The sequence below is a fragment of the Anopheles cruzii genome, chromosome 3, assembly GCF_943734635.1.
Source record: "Anopheles cruzii chromosome 3, idAnoCruzAS_RS32_06, whole genome shotgun sequence".
Lineage (NCBI taxonomy): Eukaryota > Metazoa > Arthropoda > Insecta > Diptera > Culicidae > Anopheles > Anopheles cruzii.
In genome coordinates, this window is record NC_069145.1 from 66,126,292 (window position 1) to 66,137,632 (window position 11,341).

Consider the following 11,341-nt stretch of genomic DNA (forward strand, 5'->3'; position numbering starts at 1 on the left):
GCCCGATGTCTGGGAGCCACCCGGCGGCGGCGGCGGCGATTGCCTCGGAGGGTTTTGGGAGTGAAAGAAAACGACCTCGAACTCAAGATGGGTTTGTTAATTGAATTTTCCTATTAAAACAAAAAGGACAACATAAGAATCTCGATCGCAGAGTTAGATCTTCTTAAATTCCGGAAAACCCGTCGATACATAATTGAAGTGTCCTAAAATGGTTTGACCCTCACCTCGTCGCTGATCTGGTGCACCGCTTCCGGTACGCAGTCGGAGAAGTCCGGCACCAGCCACTCGGGCCGCCCGAAGTCGCGCTGCTCGCAGATCCGGCTCGCCAGCCCGGTGGCCCGCTGCGGGCAGTCGGCCAGCACGGCCGGCCCGCTGGCACTGGCCGGCCAGCTGACGCCGTAGTCGGCGCCCGGTGGACACAGCGTGACGGTGCCCGGTTCCACGACCGTCACGTGGACGCTCCGTGACACGGGCGCCACCGAGTTCGACACGATGCAGGTGTACACGACGGATTTCTGCAGGTTGTGCACCTTCAGGATGCTCCCGTCCGGGTACAGGTCCTCCCACAGCTCCTGGGCCGGGTCCGACTGGAACAGGGCGCCGTTCTTCGTCCAGCTGTACCCGAGGCTTCCGGCACGGCGGTCAGTGTCCTGCAGCGACAGGCAGCGGATCAGCAGCGATTCGCCCCGGAAGACGGTGGCGCTCGGTGGATCGACGCGCAGCTGGGGCGCCTCCAGGATCTGCACCTTCGTCGAGCGACACTGCTGGATGCTCATATCGGACACCTATCGGCGGAAAGAAAGCCCCGGAAACGGTTAGGATACGCGCTGTGGCGAACCATAATGAATACAGATGAGAATGGCCGATGAGGATGGCCGATGCGGTGGCCAAGTGGGAAAAGAAATCGATTTCCGGTTTCGGTGCGAGGTTCTGAGAAGTTGCTCCCGAGGGCGAACGAGGGCCCCGTGAAGAGGCCAAGAATGCGAGGCCAAGTGTCTACATTCTTCTGTGGATCGCTTCGCCCTTTGGTAACGTGCTACTTTTCGTGCTCGAACGTTACGCTGTTTTGCCGCTGTGTGTGTGTGTGTGCGGCCCCCCACAGGACCCAAACATCTTGCTCCGGGGCTCTGGCCCGTGGATCATTAGCCTCACTGTTGCCGTGGCTGCGGTTTCGGTTTCAATATCCGGCGGAAGCGATCCCGTCAACGTGGCTGTCAGACGACCGGAAATAAATGTTCATTTAATGGTTGCTTTGTTACTGGTCCACCGGTCCAGCGCTGCGTGGCCTCCGGTGGGGTTAGTTTTGTCTTACGTACTTGGGTCAATTTATTTTAGCGGAATGATTTATCTTCCCGATAACGGTTTGCGGACAGTTGATAGACTAGCGACTAGCGGCAAGTGCCAGTACCGCCCGGGGAGCCCCGTTCGTAACGAGTTGGAGCAGCCGAGTTTGGGGCAAAGAAATCAATATCGGGTGCCATAAGCGACCCGTTCCTAATTATGGTACCACACAATCGGAGTGCAAGAAGTCAAGCAGTAGGATCGCTGCCAGAAATGTTGTTTTCCGTGGGATTGGAGAAGAAAACAGATGACCGTCTCCGATCCTTGTTGCCCGATTGATTGATGACGGAAAGCAATTCCGGAGCATGACATATTTGAGTCGACCCAAAACGAGAGCCGATAAAGTGCACTGTTAGCGGGAGACCAATTTTTCCAGCGCTTTCATAATTTATTTTCGTGGCCCCGAAGCTCTTAGTTGTTTACTGGTCGAGCTCGAATCGTATGTTAAGCAGAACCGGCCCGTTGCTTGGAACGGTTTCGAGTAACATCAGCGCCCGGATTCGAGCAGACGCGTCGAGGGCGTTCGGTTCCGATGGCAAGTGCTTCTTGCCAAACGCTCGATGCCCTCGTCTCCGCCCTGCTTATTTGTGGTCCGCCCTTCGTTCTTCGGGAAACGCGGAGAAGCAAAAATGCAATCTCAATCCCATGGATGTTCTACATTTCCCATGCCCGTAAAAAGCGCAAGAAGCGTCTTGCGCTTGTCGGTCGGTCGGTCTGTAACTTGATTGCAGCTCGGTGGTGCACTTTTCTTGCACACCGCCCTGGCACACAGAGACCTCGGGCCGGGAGTCTGGGAATTAAATTAAGTGGAATTGATTTCATACGATGGTAAATTGTGTGTAATTTATCACTGCACCAGTTATTTTTTGTTTGTATCCCACCATTCGCTAGTATCGCTCGCCCGTCCCAGTGCCGACCAGTCTGGGCGAAAATCGAATAAATTTTTGATATAAAGCAGCTCATCTCAGCGGCAATGGCTGTATGGCGATGGCCCTAAGCCGGCACGGCGGGACACGAATAAAATGGAATTGATTTCCTCCGCGCGTGATTCGGGTTATGCAAAATGCGCTTTAACATTATTACAATCCGTTTGCTCTCAATTTGTTGCGCAAAGTTGCCATCAAGCCGGGGCCAGATAAATAATCATAAATCATGAAAATCTAATTTATTGCACCAAACCCACCAAGGCACACAACTATGCACTTCGCGCTCTGGCCAGCACCATCGTTAGCCGTTAGCTGTCCGAGCGGTCCCGGTTTCCTGCTTCGTGTAGCCAACTCAGTGAAATAAGGAATATAATATTAATTACATGGTGCGCGACCAGAATTCGCCAAAGCACCAAGAACTGCCCAAGGGTTCGCCTGCCTGCCACCAGACAGCCGGTGGGCAGGATTAGGCCCCGAATCCTGCTCCGGAAACTGCTCCGGTTCGTTTTCTCGCAGACACGCACGGCACACCCATTTGCATAAAAATGTAATTACGAACAAAAACTAGTCGCGGCCATCTCGCAGGTCTAGCCTGCCGTGGCTTCTTGCTTTATTTCAGCAGCCTTCCCATTGTGTGCCAGATCGCTTTTTAAGAGACTACTGCGCCCCGAAGCAAAGGAATGAGCTTCTTGAGCTTCGAAGATTGCTTCACCCGACGCGACCTGGGCCGGGCCGGATTCTGTTACTTCCGGAGCAGGGCTGCGGTTGGCCACCGTTGGCGTTCCATTTTGGTGCTGGTGCGGTGGCATTCCGTTTTTGGTGAAATGACGAAACGAGACATTTATTCTAGCCAGCCAATCGCGACCGCAGTCTTACTGTAAGTTTCCGTTCAGCCGGCGGTGCCGTGCAACATTTGCGCGAAAAGGCGCAGTGTTCTAATTTTTAATTATCACAGGATGCATAATTAAAGGCTCCGGCCGGCCCCGGATGCGCCCGGTGCCTTCGTTAGTTGCTGCTCGGTTGATTTGACAGCTGGATGTAAATTGCTACCATTTCCAGCTCCGAGACTCGGTCCCAGCGTCGGGCGGGGCAAGTTAGCTCGTCACCCGAACATAATGGACCGCATCCCGGCAGACCGGGTCGGTCGGGAGTGCAACTATTTTACGCAATCTTTGCTCATTATTTGCACTCCATGTTCCTGGGGCCAGCCTTACGTTCCCGGGTTCCCGCTGTCACCGGTGTGCGGACGAGCGCCAGAAAGTTAATTTCTTGGATAGTCTTTTGTTAACGCTGGGAATTTTCTCGCCCAAAGAACCGGTGCCGGTGTCTTAAGAGAATGGAGTTACTTGCAAAAATCGCACTTGCCGTTGACGGCCGAGTCTCATTGAGTTTTCGCCCAACCCATTGTTCGCGCCACGTCTCAGGGAGCCGTAACAGTTTTTAATAAATTCACCGCCCACCACCGGTGGCTCGGCAGATAATTCCGAGGCGCGTATGTTATGCAATGCCCAGCAGCAGCTGCCGGGATCGTGACAATGATTCGTTTCAGCGTGGAAACGAAGAATTTTTTGCAGTCAGTACTTTTGACATTTTGTCCCGTCACCGGGGCAAGGATTACAGCGCTCACGGCCAGGCACCCGATTATTCGCTTCCCCGGCCGGCCAGCGTTCACCAGCAGGCCGCCGCCGTTCAGCCGGGGTACTTTGCATGATGGGTAATTTTTGGTTGTCCCAGCTTTTTGGGGGCACCAGCCTGGAAGAAGCGAGGCTCGATGCGGCCCCACGCGGCCATACGCGAGCGAAACCTAATTATCGCATTCTGAGTCGGTGCGTTACGCCACTTTGCACGAATCTTCCGCTCACATTCTCGCCCATGTTCATGCTCAATGAATTTGGAGCAAATTATAGAGCGACAGTGTGTGTGTGTGGCTTCTGAGAAAATCCGAGGTGAATGTCGTCCGTTCAGCTTTTCAGCCAGTTCCGGAAAATGTGTCGTTTCGCCTCACGGCTTAATTGTAAATTTCCAGCTTTTCGGCGAACAGCATTTTCGAGGGGCAAATTTTCGCTGTTAAAATATCATATCCAAAAACATAATCACACGAAATACGAGGGTGGGGTGGCAGCGCTGGTAAATGAAGGCCAGTTAATTTGGTTGGCAATCTCTTGAAGGTTATTCACCAATATTTCAGCCATCGTGCTGTCTTTATGTAACAATCGTTTGAGTGAGTTGATGTCAAAAAGGACAAACATCGTCAGCGATAGGTGTCATTAAGTATCTGTTTTTGGAAGGCAATAAGCCTATGCAAATCAAATTGTTTTCTGTGTATGGGGACTTTGTACCATCATTTGTCACTTGGGCAGCTAAATGGAAAACGATGCCGAAGGGTCTTGGAAAATGTTGAACGTTCCGTTCGTCCAAATAGCTTCCAAAAAAATCGCAAAAGTTCACCAAATGGCCCCGAATTAAATGGTGGAGATAGACGATGGTATGATCATGTCATAAAAATGTGTTTATCACAATCAAAATGAACAACAAAGCTCTCGATGGCAGCCGCGTTTGCTCACGTTACGGTTGGTTGCTATGGTTAAAATCCGCGAACTACCATCTGTTTACCAACTGCTTGACCATCACCAATTGACTTCGTTCTCTTCGTTTTGTTCTCTCGTCCGAAACTTTCACTCGGAGGACAGAAATTTTCGTCAAATAAAGAGGACTATCATCTTCGTGAATAATTATTTGGAAAATAAAGAGTACTACTTTTTCGAGAGCCATTTTCGATCGGGTTACAGATTGTGGCGCATCACTGGGAAATGTGTGTAGAGTTACAAGGTAACTATGTTGAAACGAAAATTCAGAAAAAAAATTATTGTATCTCGACTATTTCGGAAACTTTTCAGACCATCCTCGTACGTGGTATTACATTACATTATTGGACCCGTTAAACTGTTTAAATAGATAATTACTTTACATTAAAAACAAAAATATAAAAAAAAAAACAATCAGAAAAATACACAATTTCCCGAAATTGAAATAACGGAGTCATCTTAATTTGTGTGAAATTATTCTTGTAAACTGTTTGACAGCGGATTACCAACATTTAAAGCTAGCGATCCTAATCAAAGTAATCGAAAGGGCTTCGGTTCAGCACTCGTTACTAGCCAGTAGCTAGTTGACTGAATTGGCCAGCTAAATTGGACGAATTCCGGAGGATAACACCTTAGCAAAGCAAAGCCTGATAAGTCCCTGACCCAACGAAGGCAGCTCAACATTTCGATTTCCGGGACTAAACTCATTTGTCGCAAAACCGATGTCCTTGGAGTGCGCGGTCGTCGCCCTGGTTTCGTCGACCGGAATTGCTTACCTGACAGGTGTAAATGCCCCCGTCGAGCCGGTTCGCCCGGCCAATGCTCAGCAGCGCGGTGTAGTGATCCTTGGAGTCGAGCGGCAGCAGCCGGGTCCACATGTTTCTGCATTAATAATCCGGTCCGGTCGGCAACGGTCCCGGATTTTCGAACGCCGCGTGGGTCGCGTCCGCGAAGCGCCGAGGGTTCCGTGTACGGGTGGGGCGGGCAAAAGAATATAATCAAAAGGAAACTTGTTAGAAAACCTGCCCTCAAGGAGCCTGCGCCCGAGTGTGGAAGACGATGGCCACGGGCTGCGTCGTTGTGCGGGGCCTAGTTTCGGTTGCCGTTTGCGGTTGCTGTTTGTTGAGCGAAGAGTAAATAGCATCATTCCGGTCGGTGGGCAGCGAGGGAGGCGATGGGACGATGAAGATGTCGCCGGTCCGGCCCCAACCCACCCAGTGTACGCCGCGGGCGGGCTTCGGAGGTTCCATTCACCGGCGAGCAGGTTCGGTTCGGGTGCCCTGACATGTTTAACATATCAAAGGTTTCGGTCAACCGGAGGTTTGCCCCCGTTCTCGAAGGGCGGGGCGGTTGGAGGACTCGAGGAGGCAAACACGGATAGTGCTCAACGCTGGGCCGGCCACAGTCGCGCGGTCGGTGCGGGGCAGACACACGGGGGCCCCGGGGCATCTTTCGGTGTTCTGCGTTTGAGTATCGCTATCGGAACAAGATCTTCTTCAGGAGGTCGCGCAGGTCGTCCGATGGCGGGTGTCCTTCTTCTTCGGCTTTTCCGGTTCCGGACGGTGGGATGGAATGATGGATGGATGAGAATGGTGTTACGAGTCCGCCGTTTGCTTACCTTGTTGCTTTGGTCACGTTCACGAAGAAACCGTTCTTGTACCACCGGAAGGACATCGTTGATGAGCCCTGCGCCACGCAGGACAGTATGAACTCGGTGTTCTCCCGCACCGGTCCCTTTTGATTGATGACCACCGACTGGAATCGTGGGAACGAAACGGAATGGAGGTAACGTTAGGGCCCGTGGTAAAGTGTGCCAATTTCCCTGCATCATGTCAAAGGTGAGCCCGGATTTAGCCCAGCGACGAAGGTACAATTTTGGCACAACGGACATTGTTAATGGGGCCCCACGATGGACGACGATTGTGGGGTCGCGTGCTCTCTGACTTGTGCTGGATGGGACACAAATTTGTACACATTACCCGGCACCGATTTAGCTTGTTGACACCTGACGTAAAGTGGGTTCAAAAGCGGATCGGATCGCTCTCCTCAAATCTCTGTGCATAACGCCACGGTGGCAGAGCGCAATCAGTGCCACAGACCGACCGGCGGAAGTATTCGATTGTTGTTGTTGCGCAATACGGTTGCCAACAAACCTGATTCCTTCATCAATCTTTGGCCGCGGGCCAAAGAAAAACGCACCGAAGGCTCGGAGCCGTGGAAATCGTACGAGAGATGTGATTATTAAAAGGTTTTTCGAAGCACAGCGCTAAGCACAGAGCTAAGAGGCCACAGAAAGTGAAACCGATTCCGCGTTTTGGGGAAAATTGGACTCTGGAGCCTTGAGAATATCCAGAAACGATCTGATGCACCCATTCTGCCACGCTTCCACGGCTGAATTGCAACAAAATAGGTCGAAAATGGTTCTACATTGGCCCACCACTGGACAGGAGTCATAAGTAGGAAAGGGATACCTTCTTCGGGAATGCCACAGGATGCCCGGAGTAACGCCGGATGTGGAACTGGACCGAACCTTCCTGCACACTCACCTGCAACAGCAACCCGACCGACTGGCGGAAGGACAGCTTCGTGCCGGGCACAAGACTGATGTTACCGATGCGGCCCCGCTCCGTCATCTTCTCCATCGCTTCCCGCACTCGGGCCGAGTCCACCTTGGGGCCGAAAAATTGAAACATAACCTCCACGCCAGTTCCGGTGGCACCATTCTTCGTCCCCGTCGCCGGCTTGCCATTGCTTGCGTTGGTCGTCGACGTCGTCACCGTCGTCACCGGTGTGCTCGTCCTGTTGGTGGGAACCGCGAGAAACCGGAACCGGGTAAGAATGCAGTAAGGCGAAGCAAAAGAGCAAAATGAAACCAAAGGCGGTCGCTGCGGGGTGCGGTCGTCGGCAAGCAATTAACGGGCGCCCCGTGTTTGGCGGATTGCCCTGGCCCTGCTCTGGAGTGTGATGTGTTGCTTCACGGTGCCCCGTGGGTCCACGGGATCAAACGAACCTCATCGTCGGAGGGTCGACCCCGGCGAAGAATTCACTTAGGAGGAAAGGTTCGTCCTGGTTCAGTGGCCGGGAATGCTTACACAGCGCAGCGCGGCAGCGCGGATTTGGTTACCTAGGTAATTATCGTTGGATTGGAGTAATTAGGGCCGCGTCACAGGACAGGTGTAGCTACCGTGGCCGCATATGGTCGCCCGCCCGTGGCGAAGTTGTTTTTCGGCATTCGAGTGTAACCGGAAAGAACCTCGGCAGCTATGTGATTTGGAACTAAGTGTAAGCGCGCTTACACTTAGTACGGGTTTCAGTTTTTAAACTTTATGCAATTTTTTATTGCAGATAACTGTAGAGTAGATAAAACTCTGACTAATTAACTGTAACACTGGTCGGTATTAATGTTGGCGGCGATCGTCTGGTTTTCACCGAGGCAGCGCGCCCAATGGGAGGTTTCGAGGAAAACAGGTTCATTTACTGTTTTGCAATGGCCGACCATTTGAGAGCCATCGGGGGGAGGTCACATAAAAGTACGTTTACAAGTGTGTGGGGCATTGTTCTAAATGGCCCAAAAAACACACGCACACCGACAGGTGCTGCGAGAACCGCCATTAATTAACAGTAAAAGCAGACGGTTCCACGGTTCGCGGGAAGTGAAAAGTTAATTGCAGCTCGCCCCCAGCCGTGGGCAGTGAACAAGAGGACCGTACATTAAAGGAGGACACTTACCTGCCCGTAAACACTTCCAGGTCGTTAATTTTGGATAGATTGAAATTCCGGAGAAATCGGTTGATCTGTCGAAAAAGAACGGGAAAGCGAACAAAGCGTGTTGAGTTTAGAGTTTTATTGGTTTCCGTTTTCAATTTTTATCGTTATGGGTTAAGGTTTATGGTGCAAGAACGGGTGGACGGGGCATGGATTTCTTTCCGGGTGAACGGTGACACCCTCCCCGAGCCTTTTCCTCGGACCCTTAAGGAATGTACTATTTTTGCGTGCCCCTTCGAGTAAAACAACATTAATTTAATTCAACACAGAGAGAGAAGGAACAATAGTAGCAAAAACAAACACTTAAACATCGGGTAAAGTGTTTTTAATTTTGAATGCTCCGAATTGAGCTCAGCTGGTCCCGGCCTCGGACCTCGACAAACATTAAACCCTATTGTCCTGTACGGTTGCTCATTACTGCTGCACAGTCGCAGGCATGTGTGTCACCGGGAACCTCGCCCGGGGTTGCTGCTGGCAACAAATGGTGTGTCCGAACACACACACACACACACCGCAGGAGCCGGCGTCTCGTTTGGCCGTGTGATTTTTCCCCTTTATTTCATCCTAACCACCCAAAGCGCCGAGCGCCGAGTTAGCATTCGCCTCTCGGACGGGAATCTCTTTCATGTCGCGATTCGGGCCGGTCGCTTGCGTTTGACGTGATCTAGAAAATTAATTAGCATATTCGTTTAATTATCAAACGCTAACAGCTAACGCCACGTTCGCCGCAGCTCCCGGTTTCACACCCCGTTTATGCTGCTTCTTTGTTTCAGCACCGCCCCGCTTTGAATGCTAAGGCGGCCTCGTGATGTTTGGGGTGCAAATTTGCTGAGCTGGCCGTAGATCGCTGCCTGGCTGCCCCCGGTGAGTGTATTCTCCATTGGGGAAAACCCCCCAGAGATTGTGCCACACAAACGGGCTCAGGTTTCGCGTTACACACTGGCATGCACGGACTGCAATTAGCGAGAGGTCTGTGAACCGCCACGGAACCGCGTGACGGTGACTCGACCAACAAACTTCAACTGCCAATTGCGAGCCGCATCAGGCCACGGTGTAGCAACAAAAGAATCCGACTTTTTCCCCGTCAAGCGATGGGATCTCGGAGGGATGTTTCGCGTGACTTCGTCCGGCGGTTCGTCCGACGTCAACTGGTCCGGCGGGTGGAACGGATCGAGTTGCAAATCGGTTGTCCGACATGGGTTGATCCGTCAACGTGGCGAGGCGAGCACTTCCTGTGCTTTTTAGCCGCTTGATGGTACGATACTTCCGTCACCGGTATGCGAAGGTGTGAATCTCTCGGGAACTAGGTGCCGCTCTGGTTGACAATTTGCGTGTATTCAAAATAGCGCAAGTACTCTCTGTCCTCGTATGCTCCCTGTGGGCTCTACACTTCATTCACTCGATGGTGCTAGGCGTGAACAACTGGAAGCAGCGATTTTCAGTTAATTAATTTTCCTTAGTCACTGGATACATTTGTTGCGTTGAACAGCGATCCACGCGCAACAACCAACTTTTGCTGCCTCCTGGTGCGTGTTCCATTGCTCTCTATCGTTGTCTGAACACCAATTGAATTAGACGCCCTCGAAAAGAACATCGAAATCAAACACTTTCCGCTGAAGAGCTGTGCTGTAACAAGCGTTCCACGTCCAACGCAGCGAAAGCGAAAACTTTCAGTCGTGGTGCTCAGAACTGGAACTGCGGCACTCGAAAGGAGTTGTATAAATAATATCTGAACGTTGGGTTGGGCGTTGGAGCTGCCTGCCGAAAACCATGGGCCAGACATTCGCGCAATCCCCCCCCGCATCGGATCGAGAAAGTGTGGGACTTTCAAGTCCCACGCCGTTTCCTGCCCTGTCCGCCAACGGGCGACAACTTTGTTGGCGCGGTCGGTAAACACACGCGCGCCACTGGAACTGCCTGCGGCGGAAAACGCGGAAAAACGGACCTCCGGATCTTCCGGGCTGGTTAGCGAGCGAATGCTAAACAGTGGCCACCCAGCACCCAGGCAACAAGGGGAATTAGCCGGACGCCGTCGAACGGGTTGGACGTCACCGATAGCGTCACGCGAGATCCGCGCGCGTTCAGTCGCTCCCGAACTCCGCCGCGGTGGGTCGTGTCCTACTCCGGGCTATTTTTAATTCCGACTCCCGCGAAGTAGCGCCAACAAGTCCGCGGAAGTAGCTGCCGTGTGAGGTGCGTCCGGTGAACCGGTCGAAAGTGGCTAGCAGTGAAACTTATCCTTTCGCAAAGGATCAAAGGACCGCGACCGGCGTGAGTTTGCAGGAACTTCACGCCGGTAGTAGGGGCGTGTGAATCACCCGAACAATTTGCCCGATTTCCGGTGCCAACTTTCGCACCGCTCGATCCTGCCCGCCCCCCGAAAGGCGGTCCTCTGGGACGGGCGCATTGGGCGCAAGTGTTTCCACACCCGGCACGCGTTTTCCGCTCGCTTTGATGATGGTTCCCGGGGACCCGATTACTTAATTGTTTCCTCCTGGCCGTGTCCTCAAAGCATAATGGGGTTTAGTAAAACCTGTTCTCAGACCCCTTCCCCCCGGGGGCGCTAGGCTAAGCCGCTCGTTTTCCGAGCGACTGATCGGGCGCAAGGATTAGCGCCGGAGACAGACGCCCGGCGAACGGAAAGGGGAACCGTTAATCCGTGTTGGCAGCAGCAGTTTGAAGCGGCCATTCCACCGGTGAACGTCTTCCCGGGCACCTTCCTTG

At 52.6% G+C, this 11,341-nt stretch overlaps 1 protein-coding gene across 1 annotated transcript in view; it reads right to left on the bottom strand.

Annotated features, from left to right (window-relative positions):
- The window catches only part of LOC128270812 (uncharacterized), an 89,642-nt gene that overhangs the window by 31,518 nt on the left and 46,783 nt on the right, over positions 1–11,341 (bottom strand). Inside the window, 6 exon segments of the mRNA XM_053008233.1 lie at positions 225–785; positions 5,629–5,734; positions 6,471–6,607; positions 7,399–7,645; positions 7,788–7,801; positions 8,563–8,646. Of these exon segments, the coding sequence (XP_052864193.1) occupies positions 225–785; positions 5,629–5,734; positions 6,471–6,607; positions 7,399–7,645; positions 7,788–7,801; positions 8,563–8,646 (1,149 nt within the window).